Raw genomic sequence first — 19,660 nt, 5'->3', positions numbered from 1 at the left:
GAAGTTTTGTGAGTGAGACAAACTGCTGGAGACTGAAAAGCTGATGAAGACTTGTGGAGTTAGTGTGAGGCTGTGGCTGAGTGTGTTGGACAGCAGGTTTACAATTTAAGGGTGTTGGGTTAGATCCCGACTGTGCTGGTGAAGTTTTGTGAGTCAGACAAACTGCTGGAGACTGAAAAGCTGATCAAGACTTGTGGAGTTAGTGTGAGGCTGTGGCTGAGTGTGTTGGACAGACGGTTTAGATTTTAAGGGTGGTGGGTTCGATCCCGACTGTGCTGGTGAAGTTTTGTGAGTCAGACAAACTGCTGGAGACTGAAAAGCTGATGAAGACTTGTGGAGTTAGTGTGAGGCTGTGGCTGAGTGTGTTGGACAGCAGGTTTACAATTTAAGGGTGTTGAGTTCGATCCCGACTGTGCTGGTGAAGTTTTGTGAGTGAGACAAACTGCTGGAGACTGAAAAGCTGATGAAGACTTGTGGAGTTAGTGTGAGGCTGTGGCTGAGTGTGTTAGACAGCCGGTTTAGATTTTAAGGGTGGTGGGTTCGATCCCGGGCCCGCGTGTGACTTTTCAGTGACATCACAGAGAGGAGAGGTTGAAAAGCGTTGAAAGAAGAGGTGTACAGTGTGAAGGGGACCTGGTGTAGTGACGGAGCCGTTAACACAGATCTCAAATACGTCTGCGGACGTGAGGTGGCTGGTTCGATCCCTCTCCTGCATCAGTAACCGGATCATACTAAAAATGTGTCTCACGTGGAGTGGGTGAGGGGGAGGGCCTTGTCCTCCCCCGATGTTTCGGAGGTCTGTCCGCAGGGGGTTATGAGGGAAAAAATCCTGTCTGGGTGACATTTTAGTGGAAGGCGCGGACGAGTTTTTAAAACAGTTGGAAGTGAACATGTTTACATGTTTGTTGCTTATTACACAAATACCCAATAGCCATAAGCCCACCGCCTTGCCATAGGCCTAAAATTCCAAATCCCCAAATGAAAGTGTGGATGTGGTTCCTTTCCTGTGGCACTTTAACCTGAGTGTTTGTACTTAGTGAAGCAGCCTATCGGGGGCAGTATGACTGGTGTGTAAACCTGAGTTAACAAGAATATTTCCATCCTGCTGCAGGGATTGAACCAACAACTCCGCTGACACACAAAAACAGAGAGCTGTCACTCATCCTGCTGAGCTATCTCTGCAGAGCTAAGTTGTGATGTGTTTGATGAATAGATTTGACAGGCTTTAAGTGACACTTAACTAATGAAAATAAAAGTTTAACATTTAGTTGACTCCTCAATTGAGAAGCTGAGTTTGAGAATTGGAGTGAAAGAGAAGAGACACAGTCCAGCTGCTAATGTTTGTGTTTGTCTTTGTTTGGAGCTGCAGATGCTCTCTACAATCAATATCTTGAGTAATGTTGTTAAAGTGTGGTTTTAATGCAGTGTGTGGGAGGTGCTTAATTAATAAAGGGAGGTGCAGCAGAGCTGGTGGTGCTCCTGTTGTGTGAGAGTGAAGCAGAATGTTTGTATTTCTTCCAGGAAAGATGGTTTAACACAGTTCCCAGATGTAGTTATGGTGATTTAAAGTGAGATGAAGAAACAAAAAGTAGTTTCTAATAATCAGAAGTTGACTGTAAATAAGAAAAAAGTGATGTTTAGATTTAATATGAAGTTTTAGATGCTCTCTGGTGTTGACATGTTTTATTAAAGTTTGTCAGCAACTGTACTTTGAATGACTATAAAGTGTGTATGTGGGGAACTTATTAAAGCAACTTTGTGAGAAGAAACACAAAGATGTGTCTTCAATTAAAAGTTTGAAACATTTCTTACCCTGAATCTGGGTGTGCCGACGAGACAAAGACACGTCCATGCTGTGTATGATTGTTCTCGTTAACACACCTGTTAGATCCAGCTGGGCCTGTCTGAAGCACTTTACTATGAGTTTAATGTAAAAACCATAGACATATGTACGTAGACACCGCATTGACTGCTCCTGCCGATTGGAGTGACGTGCCTACACGCTGGCCATCTTGGTACAGGGCCACTCGCTCCTGCAGCGCATTATGTCTATATAGGAATGACGTGTTTGCACTATTAAAAAGTGATCATACATCGCTCAATTGTAATAAAACTAAATAAATAAAATTGCTCAATTGTCAACATATATTCACAAGGGTTGTTTGTTAAGACAGACATGTTTTTAACAAATCAAACCGTTTGGAAATCGGTCGAGATTCAAGTGAATAATTCTACTATTAAACTATTACCTCCATAGATATACATGCACTAATGCCTCTCCTAGCCCTGTACCAAGATGGCGGTGCTTTAGTCACACCTCTCCACAGTCAATGCTGCGTCTATGTATATATGTCTATGGTAAAAACAGCCTTAAGTCAAACTGTGGATGTAAACCTTAAACTCTGAAGTGGTGCTTATAACAACCTAATATATTTTAAAATACATAAGAGGACGTTCATCAGAGGAATTAAAGAGATAATAAAAAATGATTAATTCAAGTGAAATGTGAAATGGTGACATTTGGATTAATATAATATATTATATTATTATTTTTTTGTGCATAATACTGTAGGTTAATGAAACAACTACACATACACATTTTATTTCATTTTCATTTTCTGAAATCTGGACTCAGTTACCAAAATGTTTGTTGCATGTGGTCCCATCCTTGTTGCTACCTTCAGGTGAGAGGGCAGACTGTCAAACAGGAAGTGGGAGAATCCAATTTCATTTATAGAAGGGTAGCTCAGACTGTACTAAGTGGGGAAGATTTCAGGGGGTGTCTTTTGTCTACTGTGAATATTTTACTACTACAGTCTGTTTTAACATTGTCATTGCTTTTTATTGCCATTGCATGCAATATTGTAATTCTGAATTGAATCAGTGAAGACTAACTACAGATTTGAAAGATTCATGATGGCAGGTTTATTTTTTAAACAGGACTAGCTATAAAGCAGGGAAAAAACAGCTTCTAAATTCTTGGTTATATTGTATAGCCTATGTGTATTATTGTTCATTGTTTTCCAATTGTATGAACTTAATATCCTTTACTAACTACAGTACCAGCATGTGTTTATATTGCTCAGTTTCCACTCTTGTTTGCAAAGTTTCTTTCGTTTCATATTTTTCAGTTTTAATTAATTATAACCATGAAAAATGTCAGCTGCCATTATACTTGATGTATGTTATTACTGTCTGTTACATACACTTTCAATTTACACTGAGCAATACATATTCAGCTTTCAATAGGGGGTATAATTATTTAATTAAAAAAGAGGTTTATTATTCAAATAATTATGCTGTAGCCTAACTGCACTTGACTATTTAATTGAGTCAATATTAGTTTATAAGTTATATAAGTTTATACTGTTTTCTGTCTTGTTTTTATATGTGCCACTATGGTGAATCTTCACATTGCAGAGCAATGGAGATAAAAATAGGCAACCAGGGATCTCAGTTTACCGACAGAGGGCCACGCACACGCAGACCCCAATGATGTAACAGCATCTACCGTCTTACCAAAGATGATCAACACTGAAAGACATCTCACTCTGATGCTTTCTCTTAGTACCGACGTACAGTCTCGGTCATATTTAGGGCTGCCGTTATTAATTATTTTAAGTAGGCTACTGATTATTGCTGATTTCTTTAACTTTACTCTAACTGATGATATAGCTATTCTATATAATGTCAGAAAACAATGAAAGAAACTCCAATAATGTTCAGTTTATAGTAGTATACAAAAGAGAAGCAGCAAATTCTTACATTTGAGAATGTGGCTCAAAATGTGGTGTCATTGAATATAATGTATTGCATTTGTTGTATTTTAATCAGTTAATCAAATACATTAGGCATAATTGTCCCATAGTCTATAATAGATTTTTGTTTGGACCAAATAGATCTTTTTTAAACACCCTGTATCAACAGTGTTAAAACATTAGATTCAAAGCTACAATCAGGATGAGCAGGTATTTTATATTTTTTGACCGAGTGATACATCTATACATCACAAGCGATCTTTGCCCACACACACCCAGCCTCAGCACCAGCGCATCTTTTCTCCACGGGGTTTTTCCCCCTTCCGTCCGCACCAAGATAACAAGAAACCGTGAGAGGGATGAGGCCTTGGTGATAAGTACACACACTGCTGGACCTCGTTCTTCTCCCCCGGAGCTCGTTTCTCGCGGTCCGTTATGTCTGTGAGCCTGCTCCCCCTCTCGCCATGCCCGCTGCTGAACGCCACCTGCCGCCGCCGCTGCTGCTCTTTCTACCGTCGTTGCTTTTGATTTCTTGCCTGGATCATGGGGCGGTGAGAGCAGCGGAGGAGGGCGGCGGCTTGCCCCCCTCTTCGCCTGGGGACAATGGCCCCACCGCCGCGGTCGGAGACCAGTCAGCCACCGACCCGACTGCCCCGAGGGGGCTTCTCACCCCCTCCGCCTTGACGGCAGGTAAACATAAACAAATGATCGGCTCTGTTTAGCCAGTCATTGTTACAGAAAAATGGAAATGAGCTTCAACAGAGGAAGCATCTGTGACTCAAAGCTGAAGCAGGTAGCGGCAGCATCCAGTATTATTTGTTATTGTTTAACTGGCTTAATTATTGTTAATGATCCAATTCATTGTCATGCATTATTTAGATATAGGTAGGTTATTGTTGTTTAGGCAATACAAAGCAAAAGGCGTATTTCTGAAGAAAATATATAGTATTTTATGACGATTTTAAAATATATAAAATATTTTTGTTTTGTTTTTTTAAATCTTTTCTCCAAAGCTTCAGTCCTGTTTAATTGAGTGGCAAACCCATATGTTGGATACATATTTGCACATGATGTGTTTACCTGTTTCCATCATTTTGATCCATTTATAAATTTATTTCATTTTAGCAATTTGTATCTTTAAACACACTTTATATAGCTTTGGACAGAAGGTAAAGGCTATTTTTAGATTTAAAATGACATTAAAAGCACAACACCTGTCTTCATTAAATCAAATCTACAGTATATTATCTTTAACTACATGACAAGCTACTGTGATGATTGGCTACTTCTATTGATAAGATATTAGGTGTTATTCACAGGCACTCATGGCCAACAGACTAATAGGATTAAGGTGTATATTGCAGAGTTTTGAGGGATTAGGGGTTTTTATCTTTTTTGGCCTGTGCAGGTGATACATTAATGGAGAGCATGGTAATCCATGCTGCTCTGCTGATACAGTAGGTAAGTCTGTGCTCGCTGATGGCCTCACCACTACAAAGTCTGTCTTTACATTTGGTGTGGGCCTGTACAGTGCCCCCAAAATCCCCACCAAAACTCATCACAACAGTGTCTTTAACAGACAATTACACACTATGTATACATCACAGCGCGTGACATGCTAAAAAAACAACAGGCTGACAGACCACATGTTCTGATCAAAAGCTGAAATTTAAGACACATACAGTATGTGTTGCCCCGGATTGGATGAATATTTCATTAGATTTTTTTTAAAGGCTGAAAAAGTTGATGTTCTGGAGACATGAGATGCCATATGTGATACTGAAGATTAGCACCTCATCGACTATGAGTCTCACTGCCTCTGTGTGCGGTTTCCTCTCGGCTGTCACTTGGTTTTGATGTATTTTTCATCCTCCGACCGATTCGGCTGTGCTTGCCTCATCATTTTTTCATAGTGAGAGAAAGGTTACTGAGGGAATATGTCAGTGGAGATGTTGTGGAGGCCGGTTTGCATACAGATAGCGCACATGTAAAGACATGTGTTACCATCAGCTGAGTGCAGGGATCTCTTTCTGATTATTAATTGCTGATTATTAATTGATCTCATGCTACTAAGTCTGTCACCCTGCCATGTCAACTTCTCTTCAGATACCCAGTTTGCCCTGAAGGTCCTGGTAAGGGACATGGTGACTCGACAGCCCCTGCAGGGGGCTTCAGTGGATGTTTATGTGAACCACACCTTGAGGAGCTCAGCCCAAACAGGGGAGAGAGGTGAGGTTCTTCTCTCGGTCGCATACAGTCCAGGAATCAGTCTGACCCTGGTGGGCAACATGGAAGGCTACGTCCCCAGTCCCCTGCCCTGGAGCACTACCAAGAGACCAAGTGAGTACCACAACTTTTAAAACTTCAAACTATGGCAGCTCAAATGTTTTTCATTCCACTGTGTTCAGTATTTCTAAATGATCTACCTAGCATCAGCCTGGCTTCTCACATCTGGATAAAAATCCTCAAGCAATTAAAAGTGTCTCAATCAGGTCACTTAAAAATGTCAACACAATTCAATCAAACATGATTCTTAACCCATTAACAGGAACTATTTTGGAAGGTCAAAAGCAAATACAGACCAACAATAATAACACACCACACTTTAACATCTGCCATCTATATGATGGGTAAGGTATTTTCTATTAATATATTTATACAACTAAAACAAAACAAAAACAAACCAAAAAAATATGATTGAGGTCCTTGTGGTCGATCTGCTAAATTACTGGACACTGACTCCTGAGCAGCTCCAGCTCACAGCTGACCCTGACCTCCCCTTCAAGTAAAGAGGATTTACCAACAAATATCGATCAGGCTATAAAGGACAAACACAATTAAAGCATTTAGCTTTTACAATGTACTAGTGGATTTAATGTGAGGACATACACTATTTTATCTGTGTAAACAAATAAAATGTAGAAAAACAGCCTCTGGAAGGCAACTTAAAAAGTTGAAAAAATACTAGAATCGAGGAAAAATTAAGCAGGCAAGACTTTGAACTGTACAACTGGTGGCTAATGAAACCATTTTATAAGTACTTATTTACAGTAATGTTAGCTACAATATTCAGACGCACTCTCACAACTGCATTATTCATGGCCATTATAGATTAATGAACTGCCTGTGACAACATACACGTTGTCACTGAGGTTTGTTCAAGAGGAAGCAATGTACAGTCGAGTGTAACTGAACGCTGTGTTCTTTACTCATTTTATTGATTGTTTCTACAGCAGCATGTAGAGCCGAGGTGTGAGACTCGAGCTCGGGTGAAACGTATCCCTGCCTCAGCAAAGTGTCTTTGTCCTGCACCGAAACAAATGCAGAGGGGGGTGGGGACTGTTTAGCCACAAGGATCTCCTCTCGGTATAAAAAGGGGGCCTGGGTCTTACTCTATTGTCTGTGTCCTTATGTCCTCTTACCGGTCAGGATCAGACAGAAAAGGTTGGTCACAAAGGAGCAGGGAGGTGAGGTTTGAAAGGGAACACGGAGCATGTGTTTGGAAGGATAAAATCAGATGGAGTGTCATCTGTTGAGACCTGCTTTGCTCTGCATTATCAGAGGCACCTCCCTTTTGTGCTGCTCAGACAGACAACCAGCTGAACCCTAAAAAGGGAGTCCTGTAGTGATAGTGCCATCTGCTGGTGGTAATATAGGCCTGCAAGCTACGTATGCAACATACAGTATCTTGTATTATATCCAAAACTACCTGAAAGAAACACATGATATTTATCGCTTAAGCTTTATGTTTAATATGCTTTTTGGGTTTCTGGGATATTGTGATCAGCATCTTTTGCAATTTTGTAACATTTTAAAGGTCAACGATTCATTGATTATGTAAAAGCCCAACTAGGTATATCTACATATTCACATAAAAAGTAGATAGAAATGGAGATTACCAAACACAGTTTGTCACTTTTGATCTATGTCAGTTCAGTAAATTGACTCTTGCATTATTTACAACTTGCTTGTGTTTTTTTTAATCTCTCTGCAGTTTTCTCTGCTGTGACGCTGCTGCTGCTCCCTCACAGCCAAGGGAACATCTGGCTGTTTGAAGACTCGGTCCTCATCACCAGGAAACTACCTGGTATGTCAACATACTTTCACGAGCAATTCAAATTCAACAGTGTAAAAACCTATTTTTCTATTTTTTAGCTGAAAACCACACTTTTTTCCTGAAAGGTTGATAGTTTTTCACAGAATGAGCTACTTTAAAATGACATGTGTCTCTATTTCTACTGGTCTTTTGAAATACATTATTATCTATGTAAACCATATTGTTCCTATCCCATCTTCTTTTCACAGACAGCTCCTCTCAGCCAAAGGTTAAGTTCCCCAAGAACCTCCTAACAATCTCTGACAAGAGCAACATCTCCTCAGTGACAGCCTACCTGACAGTGCCACAGCACCACCTAGCAAAGGACTGCGTCAACTGTACTCCAGGCGTCATCATCAACAAATCAGGTGAGCGTTAACGAAGGCCACATTAACATTGCTTTGGTTTGTATTGCTTGGGGAAATAAGGCGCATGATTTTTGAAAACTGTGCACCAAACTAAAATAAAAACAGCTCCTAAACATTTCTTCATCAGTTTTTCACAAATTCTAGTGAAAGTTTATTCCAGATTATAAATAGATTGAAAGATTATGTGTACACGTTTTTTAATATTATTCTTTAGAAAAAGGGTACCTAACATCAACTTACCTCACGCGTCTACAGTGTTCAGAAGCATCGAGCTGAAGGCGGTGGCAGCTGTCAGCATCCTGCTGTACTCTGGTGGTGAGGAGCTCCAAGTTCGAGGACCGATCCAAATCAGCATGCCCCTGGGACACAACACCCACTTCCGAGCCTCTGATACTGTGCCAGCCTGGGCTTTCAATCTGAAGATGGGTAGGAATTAATGTTACAGAGGGGCAACTAAATCTCACCTCAATATAGAGTGAAACTTAACACATGAAAAATAAGATCAATACACAGGTGGAGAGAGAGAAATACACAACGGCTGATGATATAAAGTTGAGAGCTCCATTTTTTTGCTGTTTGAAGGTGCCTGGGAGAATCAAGGTCTGGGAATAGTGAAAGCAGTTGGTGATGAGCTGGTTTGGACCTACACCGCTTCCCACCTCGGCTACTGGATCGCTGCCCCAGTGCCCTCTTCAAACGGTAAATACACACCTCATGTGCCGACATTACGTCACGTAGTCATAAATATCTGACGCCGATCTATACATTTAACCACTTAGATTATATGGGACATGGAAGCTCTCTGGAATTCATATCATACCACACCTACCTGCTGATGGGAATAATGGGAGGAACGCTGGCTATCGTGATTGGGTTTCTCTCTGTGTTGCTGTGTCACTGCGGGTAAGAAATATCCAGTCAGTCTATATATTCTTAACAGTATATAAAACACATATTTCTGTCTTGTACATTACAGATTATGCACTTAGTCGTAGTAATTAAATTACACATTTATTTTCAGAATGACTGTATGTAAAAACATTCATAGGCTATTTCTATGATATTAACTGTTCAAAGCTTTCATTTTTGACATTTCTGACCTCTTTACCTTTAATCTGGACAAAAAATTATATGAAATAATTGCACCATAGAATTGAACCATTGCTCATTTAAGGAGATTGAACCAAATAAATAAAAGTAGTGTGTGCTATGTAAAATTAATAAATCCCTTAATCTACCTAACATGTTTGGAGAGCAGCCCTGTGAAGCCCTGACTTCTCTGTCTCCCATATACAGAGGTTCACATCGAGAGCCCAGGAGGAGGAGAGCACGTTTTTCCAAACTCACAGTGGTGAAAAAAGACCAAACCACCTCCACTCACATGGAGGAGGGTTTGCTGTTCCATTCTGGCAACAACAGCCTCGCCTCCTGCAGCGTCCAGTGTGAGCCCTCGTCCACGCCGAGGCACAAAGCCAACTACAACATCTACGTGGAGGACCCTGGGAGTCGCTCAGCAGCTTCTCTTTATGAGAATATCACTCTGGATCGGATCAAAGGTCCCCAGCAGATTTCTCACTACATCAACAGTGAAGATGTGGCTCGGCTTCGGGAGAAATCGGAACAGAACCGGGCTAACATCAACTCTGACTCTAACTTCTTTCAAGATAAGCTGGTTCATATCTACAACCAGCCAGTGGCCATTATTCAGGCCCCTGAGCTTTTCAGTGCTCAGGAGCAGCAAATGTTAGGCTGTAAATCTGCTACTTTCCCCCGCAATGGAGTTGAGTATGATGCTCACACAGAGCCTGCAAGTAAAGACAGCTACACCCAGACACTGCCCAAAGTCCCTCACCACCACTCCCAAGGTAGAAGCAGCCCACAGAAGAGCAACCAAGACGAGCCTCAGCCTCTCGAGACTCCTCCCCAAAGCCAAGGCCCTAACCCTGTTGTGTGGGGATGCTACAGTAACCTCCTTGAATCTTCCGTCTCTGTGCCTGGGACTCTCAATGAGGCAGCTGGTATGGAGGCCTTCAGCAGTGGGCACGGTGTGCCCAGCGAGCTGCAGGGGATCTCAGAGCGCACCTTGCTAGAGCTGACCCGGGGCAAGTCCTCATCATCTCACCCAAGGGCCTGGTTCGTATCATTAGACGGGAAGCCGGCTGCCCAGGTACGTCACTCCATCATTGAGCTGCAGAGCCGCCACCGCCCGCCTAGCAGCAACGACACCAGCCTGGACTCGGGGGTGGACATGAACGAGCCCCTGCAGAACATCCGCGAGGCAGAACGCGACAGGCCTTCCATCAGGGCCTCTTCGCTGCCGTACCACAGCCGGGGGCGGTACTGTGAAGAGCAGGACCTGAGCAGTAGTGAGAGTGGCAACACTGCTACCTGTACGCCAGAGGACCCTTCCCTGAGAAACATTTTAGATGGGAGCAGTGGGGCTATTCCCAATATTCCTGAGGAGCGAGACGGGATGGATACATCCAGCGCTCAGGAGGACAGCGAGTCCAGAGGGACGCCTCCTCCACGGCGCCTGAGGAAGGTGAGGGAGAAGGGGAAAACGGAAAAGAGGAGTGCTAAGCATGTCCGCGAGGGGAGACCTCTGACCAAGCGAAGTTAGAGCATGGCTCATTCAAGCGTTTTGATTTTCATCAGTGCTTCACTTTAAATGTCCCATTAACCACCCAAACACACGCTGAGCTTTCTTCATCACATGGTGTCATCAGTGCTGAATGATCCAAATTAGTTTTCACTTGTGCTCCCACAGGCATTGTTGTTCTTGAGTTGTGTGATTGTACAACTTTGCCAAAGAATGCATAAGTTAGCTCAAGAAATAAAAGCAGGATCAATGTCATGTTGAAGCATTATGTAGCTGCTGTTAGACAAGTTTGCGCACCATGTTCACTCCATTCTCCCAAATCTGAAGATCACCAGCGGGATTCTTCACAGCAAAATGTCCATGTGAACACGATATCCCACAGTCCCCAGTACTGGCATTATAGAGGGTGCCTTCTTTCTGCCTGTAATAATTAATTATGATTATGTAAGGCACAGTATTTGTCTATATTTAGTAAAATCTGGTGAGTTTGCAGGAGGGACACAGATACAGGTTTATGTGTAGTGCACTTATCCTCACCATAAATGCCTGCTATAAATTAAATAACACACAAAAGCTTTCCCGGTTTGCAGTGCGGACATGTCGTTTTGATCGTACTGCCTCATTTTACCTATAAAAATAAAAATAAAAAAAAGAGAGAGAGACTCCAGGGTTTATGAAAAGACTCTTGTTTTGTCACTATTGGAATCACCACCATCAAACAAATTCAGGTTTTTAACTCATGACATAAAATGCTTCTTCATATCAGATTTTTGGAGTAAAAAGAATTTAGCTTTCCACCCGTGACCGACTCCAACCATGGATCCTGATGCATTTTGGAGTAAAACACTTATGTACATTGTAAATCTAAGCTGCCATTTTGAAGTTTCCACACCTGATATTCAAGGTTTTAAGCCTTGTTGTTTTAGAATGCATGAAAATGAATGTTTTCTTGTGTGTATGAAAATACTTTGCATTTTACTGTAGAGCTAACATTACATCCTCATAGCTGTTAGAATATTACGTGATTGAATGATTCATTTCATCATCTAGTCTTGACAGGAGACTGTGTTGTGCTGCTGAGTAACTATTATAACAATAATACTGCGAAGATTATGGTTATCACAATGTAAGAATCGCACCAAAAAACACCACAACATCCCAAGAAATATCATTTTAGCCACATCCCTGGATATCTGTAGAGTTGGCTAAAGCTAAGCACGAAAAGATGGCATGGTGTGTTTTGTGGGATTCACTGGTGTGACTGGAGAGTGTCTGATCACCTGTCTGACAAAAAAAACAAAAAAAACATAAACAACTGTAAAACAAACAACTGTTCGCAGCCTGAAACAAAAACTGCACAACTTTGAGTTTATCAGTTTTCCTATTAAAATTAAAATTAAATTAATCATTTGCAATGTTAAGTTATGGACCCCAATTCCCTTTGTCTCATATCATACAATTCTTAGCCCCCCACCCAAGTTGTGCATTATTATTATTACCTTAATTTTAACAACTGGACACCTTGTCATGTACAGTAACAGTTATCTATTTTCTCAACTCAAGTTTAAGTTTGGTGCCTTGGAGATTTGCTTTTATCACCAAATCGTATACTGATACAACAAAAAAATGTTTACATCCTCATCAGCTTGACTAGGGGATGACTTTTTGTTTTTATACATATGATTGAAGTAGATGAAGATAGTTTTAAATAAAAGAGTGGTCATTTAGGGGTGGTAAATGTGGGTCTGTTGGTTTACCACTTTGGCTCAGACTGAAATATTTTGACAGTGATTCATGGTGGCCAGTGGATGAACTGTAATGACTGTAGGGATCCCCTGATTTTCCACTAGTGCCACCATGAGGTTGAAATTTGTGGTTTTGAGTCAAATGTTTCAACAGCTATTGAATGGATTGTTATAAATTTGTTAGACACATTCATGCCTCTCTGCCCCAGGATGAATTATAACCACTTTAATCACCTCTGAACCTTTAATCTATCTTTAATCTTTAACCATTTTTGACTGAATACTTACAAAATGAATGACATTCCCACCAGCCTCAGCTGTACCCTGTGTTTAGTGCTAATCAGCTAATGTTAGCGTGCTAACATGCCATACTAAGATTGTACCACCTAAACATCAGCATGTGAGCGTTGTCACTGTGAGCATGTTAGCATGCTGCTGTTAGCATTTAGCTCAAAGCCCCTCTGTGCCTAAATACAGCCTCACAGAGCTGCTAGCATAGCTGTAGAGTCTTAGTCTTGTTTGGGTGTAACCAATTTTCAACAAATATGTATACGCAAAAGTATTTTACTACACTAAAAATGTAAATCAACTAGGTCACACATATGCCTGCCTTTCATATCTGTCCTCTACTAATTGATATGGCAGCTGTTGAGTCAAATAACGCACTCCACACTTTAATATGTGCCACATTTGTTACACTGGCACACAGTATCTTCAGAAACATTTTCAGTGTGTAAATAGGCGACTACAAAAATGGCAAAAATGTTGAGTTTGGCAAAACATACACCACAATTAACAGCAAAGATTCAGCAATATTTACTGTAAAATGTTATTTCAATTTTGTTGTTGCTGCAAAGTTGCAGCAGCAGTTTTACTATATTTAGTCTTCCGTCATAGTACCACTGTTAAACCTATTCACTGGTGAGTTCACTTTGTATGTATGAAGTTCGATTTTGTACATTCATGTGTTCTTTTGTGTATATAGTCATGCAGCATTCTATGTATAATGTGACCGTGATTTAATTTATTTAGTGCTGTTTTTCTTCCATCTAAAAAGGTCTGAGAGGTGCATCAGTGTGTTTCACTGAGTGACTGAATGACACAGTTTTCAAGCGACTATCATGAGATGTGTTATTGATATGATTTTTTTTAATTTATGTTTAAGCCTAAAGAGTGCGTGTCTTTCTAAAGGGGTGCACAAAAACCTGAGCTTTGTCATTTTAAATGTAGCAACAAGTTGAGCACTTAATCATTCAGTATGCTTACAAATGAATGAGTATGGTTACAAACTGCTAGTCATCGGCTTTAAGACACAGTATATCCCTGCTAAAACGGCAACATGTGGAGTAGTTTGTGAACTCTTTGTGCTGATAATTCTTGACAAGCAAAACAAACCTACTGCCACACATGTTTTTAAGTGATCTCGCTGAATGTATTTGTACTGATTTTAATGTGTTCTATAGTGTGCTCCTCTTGTGTCCAGCCATTGAACCTTATGGGCTTTTGTTTCTTCCAAAAGTGGGCACCTCTTGTGTTTACCTCTGTAATTATGGTAGTGTTATTAGTCTTGCCTTTTTTGTGCACTAAATTAATAAACTTACTTGATTCAAATCCTTGCTCTGAAGCCTAATCACTCAAGAACTTTCAAGTATACTAGTATAGTGTATTATGTAGACATTTTATTTTAGCAATATTTTCCACATATTTCAGATCAAAGGTTATACATGTATATTTGCTGATTTCTTGCACTACATGAATTTAATCCAAGCCTAAAACATTCAACCCATCTAAGATCAAACATTCAAAAACATTTTTAAGTCTCCTTCTTCTGATGCTGTGTGTTTATCAAGACTCCAGTCATTCTTAGCTCTGACAGATGTTTGTTGTTTGTGTCGTGAGTGGTTACTGTGCCTCTTGGTTTAGGCTGCGGTCTAGTTCGCCTGGCATTAAAAGCCACTGTAGTTGTGTTGTCTGATTCTGGTCTCCACAAACCTACAAAAAGGTTAGCTTCCGGTTTCTCTTTGATTTTTGGCACCGGTGCAATCCTGTTTTTAATGGTGCTGACTCTGAGTCTGTCTGAATCAGACTTCCTCAGGTGATCAGAGGAACTGCTATCAGGAGAAACACTATTTGAGTTGTTCTGCAAAGCTCTTTCTTCTCTTTGTGTTACAGTATCTGTTGTTGTGATGCACAAATCTTCAAATCTTTCAGCCATTCGATTTTGTGGGATGCTTAAAGGTATTGAAGAGCCTGTTAGTACCTCTAAGTTTAGAGCACCATGCGAGGGAGTGACTTTTATATTCTTGGCCCGCAGTGCCACTCCAGGGATGAACAGGTCCTTTAAGTTATTTTCTGGTTGTTTGGAACAGTCGCTGGAAAAGCAGGAGGCCAGCTTAGGGGATGTCTTCCTTTCACTGGTTCTCCAAGTCAAGGGACTATAAATGACATATCCATCCAAGGGGCAGGAGTTTGACTTCCGCAGGATCCCGTCCACACAGTCCACGTGGAACTGAAGCGTGTGTCAACATGTGAGGGGGGGAATGGGGGGGGGGAGACAGAGGAGGGGTTCTCTATAAAGTGTTTTGTGTGACATTTGTTTTAGTCATTATGATTTTTTAGTTAAACAGGAAGTCTCAGCACTCTGGGTGCTGCTATTATTCTAGCTACTTGATGTAGTTCCCCAAATGTTGATACACAGATACTTTGCAGTCTGACCCATTTTTTAAAGCTGTTGACTAAGTATCAAGCTTTGTCCACATTTTTTTTGATGAAAATTTAGGATTTTTAGTGTACTAGATTGTGTTACTAAAACTGAAAAAAATGCTGGCCATGAATTTGAGATTTATGATTTAAAATATTATAGTGACATTAAGGTAATGCCAGCACACAGTGAAGAGGTTTACCTTGTGATGGCAGGGCAGAGTTCGGACTTGCTGGCCTAGGGCAAAACACTGCAGACAAACTCGACACTGCTGTCCCTCATCCAAGAGCCGAGACCCTGATCTCACCCTGATGGCGGGCAGACAACCCAAAACATTTTCGGGTAGAGGGTCTGCAGCTACAGGGGTGATGCTGAGGACCGAAATGGGAAATACAGAGCAAAAATATTCTATGAAAAACTGTATTGTCAGTAAACAGCAAGAGATTTACCTTTGATATCACACTCAGGAAATCTTGAGTGAATTTCTGTTTAATAAAGATGAAAAGGATGCTCTTGATATAACTTGCCTGTGATTTGCTGGCTTAGCAGTTGCTCCCTTTGTGTCATCGCTCACATGCTCTGTTACTAGCCGCCACTTCTCTCTCCTCCTCTGTTTGGAGTTGAGAGTTTTTAGATGTGTGTATTTATCAGCCTCTAACAGTGGTTGTTTTACATTAAGATCATTGTTACACCAGCTTGTTTGGCCTTAATGTAGTTTAAACCTGTGGCTTTACAAACAGTAATAGTACATCTGATGCAGTACAAGGATAATTCAAAGCTGATTCTGAATCCAACATAACTCACTATTCGGGAAGCAAACAGATGCTTTGGGTGGCAGCTCTTCTTTGAGCAGTCCTCACACAAATAGAAGTAACTACAGACTGTGCATCTGAAAAGAGAAAGTGAGGTAGATCATTTATTTAGCATCACAATATCTGAAATGACAGTTTAGGGGTTTACAAAACAATAGTTACAGTCACATTAAATACACTACATTGCCCCTGGCTTACTTGAAACATTTGCCGGTGATAGGGCTGACACGGCAGCTGTTACAAAGAACTCCCAGGTGTCTGTCTGGCTTCTCTCTTTCCGCAGCAGTGGAGAGCCTGGCTGCGTTTTTTACCTGCTCCTGCAGCAACTTCAAAGAGCTGAAGTCCTCCCTGCACAAGGGGCACCTCACCGTCTCCTCCCTGTCTGAGAGCTGCTGGTGATCCGCCCACACCTTCATGCAAGAGATGTGGACATTATTGCCACAACCAAACCTGGAAAAAGGGAAAGCATCAACATGCAAATAAAGATTTTCTACATCATTTCTTTATGTTTGAATGACATTTCCTCTTCCTTTGTGCGATATGGAGCCTATTTTTATTACATACGGAAATATGTGTGGGTGGTTTCCACTAAACATGCTTTATGTCAACAGCTGGATGTGTTGTAGTGGGACTGAAAATGTTGTGAAGGGTCATTTTCTGGCCAGTGGTGCAGCAAAAGTTGACTACAACATGTTACATCATCCTGAAACATGACTGCACTGAAACAATAACAAGTTTGACAAACCCCAGCCCAACTGCAGCGGCCAACACACCTGCAGTAAGACACAGGCTGTTTCTTCTCCAACAGCTCCTCTTGACAGATGGGACACACATCCTGGGCTTGGATCACTTTCCGGCAGACGCTTCCAGCCTCCTGGCCCGTGACTGGTTGGCTCACGGTCCCAGAAGCAGCAGAAAAATCATTTTCCGTCCGGTGGGCTCTTGTTTGGTGTAAACCATGGAGTACCTCCAAGATCTGTCTCTCCACAAGTCCACGCTGAAAGGAATCTGGAAAAAGTTATTTTTAACATTAAATGTCAGCAAATGTGCACGTACAAAGGGTGGATCCATTCTTTCTTTGTTATACCTAAAACAGTCAGTGAGTCTATAAATTATCTGTATGGTGGTAAATGTGTGGGGGAATTTGTTCTGGAGCTAAATGGTGGGTGTGGTAGAGATTTTAATAAATAATAATCATTTTGTTCATGTCATCATGTTTTTCTTTTTGTCATTGTCGTTTGCCCTTCAGTGCCCCCATATTAAACTAATAAAAGAACATCTACAATTCATTCAAACAACTTACACTCGTGCTCTCTGGGTAGTTTGAATTTCCGCAATAAAATCCTGTAATGATAAAAGATTAGGAGGTTCAAATAAAATCAAACATAAATCTTTTGTTGTCGTAACAATACAGCCATGCCCAAATTTTAGATATAGCAAAAACAGAACTAAATTCTATTGAAAATCAGACAATATTTGATCAAAAAAGTAAGGAACACTGACAATCCAAGTTTTATCAATTGACAGTTTAATGCTTTGTGCAACAGATACAATTTGGTTAAAAAGTACTGAGACTGCTCAGTCCTGCAAAAAATCAATTATCCTTCCCTGGTTTTCTGTCATAGTCACAGTCTAGCACATCATGTCAATTTTGCCATGTGCTACAGTCTATATGTAGCACTAAATAACACTGTTCTTCTGATAATGCTGCATATAATGTTCATACGGAAAAAAAGATAACTCTGGAAATATCTCTCGCTAAGAGTTTCTTCTTATATTATTTTTTGTGTCATATATACCAGCAGATGTGTTTGCATGGCTCCTGCTCCCTGGAGAACACAGGGCACGTGCACGTATGTGGGTCACCCAAGCACACCTGTGAAGAACAACACAAAACACGTATCCACGACTCTGTTGTTAATGTGCAACATACTGAATCAGTACAAGAAAGGGCAGAATTTGGTTGGAAGTTTCAGGAATATAGGAGTCACCTTAAAGTTTCTAGCTTCTCCCTCCTCTCTGAGGAGAAATCCTGTCGGGCCGTAAGTCTTAAGGAGAAATATAGTTGTGTTGAGGGCTTGGTCCTGGTGGAAACTTACTGCATCATTGACTGTGTTCCTCCAGACAGTCTTCCTGAACATCCTGTCACTGCACAATGGAAAATGGCATCAACCATCGAGTGTGAATTTTACATACAGGCAGAGGGTATCTAAAAACTAACAAAGCGTTAATGAAATGTGATGTAAAGTTTGGGTGTTGGCTGATACATCGTAATTTTGCTTTTAAAAATGTCTTGTCTTAGGAATCTGTTTCTTTTTATCAATCAATCAAACTTTACAGGTTTATGCAACAAAGTTCTTCAAAATAAAATAGAATAAGACAAACAGTAGTGGTAAAAGAGTGAAATAACAAGATTAAAGAGATGACATAGATTGAAAAGACAACAAAAAAATAAAAATGATGAAAATTAAATGAGAAAACAACAGATTTAAAAGCTCTAATAATAACAACAGGGTAAAATATAAGCTAATAACAGCTTTAATATAGCTTAAAAGACAAATAATATAGACGAGGGGAAACAATACTAATATATAATAACAATATGATTAATAATATAAGATATGAAATACAAAAAATATAAATCATCACCGGTCCATAACAGAGAAAAGCCAATTAAGTAAAATAAATTAATATAATTAATGAAAAGGTAGCCTTTAATAACTACTAAATTGGTTCAGTAAGTTTTCTCATGGAGCTGTTAATGTGAAACTATACACTTAACAGGTGAAAACACGAAGAGGACGTTTGCTCAGGATAGCAAAGTTGCCAAAGTATTGTTTAGGAGTGGTTAAACTAGTTTAATTTTGAACATAACCTGACATGATAATAGTCTGACTTACATGGGGTTATTGGACGTTTTTATTTTATCCCCACAGCTTTGACGGAGCCGAGTATTGTCCGAGTTTAAGACAGCAAATTAACATTTTAGTACGTTACTAGCAAGAGCTGCTACCTTAACATGAACTAGCTGTTAATTACAAACACCTGTCAACAAAAACCATCCTATTTGTACCTCTGCGGTTACCGTAGCAGCCAACTTGGCTCACTCAGCTTATTAAACTTAACACATTACTACCTACATGTCTAAATAAATAACTCACCTGTGTCAAAGCTAAAAAAGAGCTACTAAAGCTACAAAGCTGCAGCCATGGTAACAGGACAGGTGCCAGTAAGTGAGTGACCGGTAGAGGGCGCCGTTGCTTAGGAACAGAAACCATAGCATCCATTGAATATATTTCCAGTAAGATCACTCTCCCCTTGGCTCCAGCTTGTTGACCTAATATGATTAAATATGTGATAACGTTATTATTATGTTCTGTTTTTCTGTCATTATATTAAATGCTCTTACAGTAATGCATATTCCCCTTTTACAGTATAACCATAACAACAATTTATAGCACTAAAAAGAACCACGGATAAAACATACAGGGCCCAGGCAACTAAAGTTCAACAGCAAAGACATAAAAGCTTACTTTATATCATATATTATTACATAGGCATATATATTACACATTGTATGA

General features: G+C 40.3%; 2 protein-coding genes across 2 annotated transcripts; one reads left to right on the top strand and one right to left on the bottom strand.

Annotated features, from left to right (window-relative positions):
* The first annotated feature begins 4,222 nt into the window (after positions 1–4,222).
* On the top strand, positions 4,223–10,842 carry fam171b (family with sequence similarity 171 member B). Its single transcript, XM_053314632.1, has 8 exons — positions 4,223–4,448; positions 5,865–6,098; positions 7,753–7,845; positions 8,064–8,222; positions 8,478–8,648; positions 8,805–8,921; positions 9,002–9,125; positions 9,519–10,842. Exons 1-8 carry the CDS (start codon positions 4,223–4,225, stop codon positions 10,840–10,842), a joined length of 2,448 nt encoding a protein of 815 aa, XP_053170607.1.
* A 3,537-nt stretch (positions 10,843–14,379) lies between these two features.
* Positions 14,380–18,220, bottom strand: zswim2 (zinc finger, SWIM-type containing 2). Its single transcript, XM_053314261.1, has 9 exons — positions 18,071–18,220; positions 17,879–17,955; positions 17,383–17,423; positions 16,853–17,087; positions 16,278–16,529; positions 16,072–16,156; positions 15,795–15,877; positions 15,470–15,638; positions 14,380–15,075 (listed from the first exon to the last, which is right to left on the bottom strand). The coding sequence occupies exons 1-9, from the start codon at positions 18,218–18,220 to the stop codon at positions 14,380–14,382; spliced, it is 1,788 nt and encodes a 595-aa protein (XP_053170236.1).
* Positions 18,221–19,660: the final 1,440 nt, after the last annotated feature.

The sequence above is a fragment of the Scomber japonicus genome, chromosome 24 (genome assembly GCF_027409825.1).
Source record: "Scomber japonicus isolate fScoJap1 chromosome 24, fScoJap1.pri, whole genome shotgun sequence".
NCBI classification, from domain to species: domain Eukaryota; kingdom Metazoa; phylum Chordata; class Actinopteri; order Scombriformes; family Scombridae; genus Scomber; species Scomber japonicus.
This window is presented reverse-complemented; position numbering and strand designations above follow the sequence as displayed.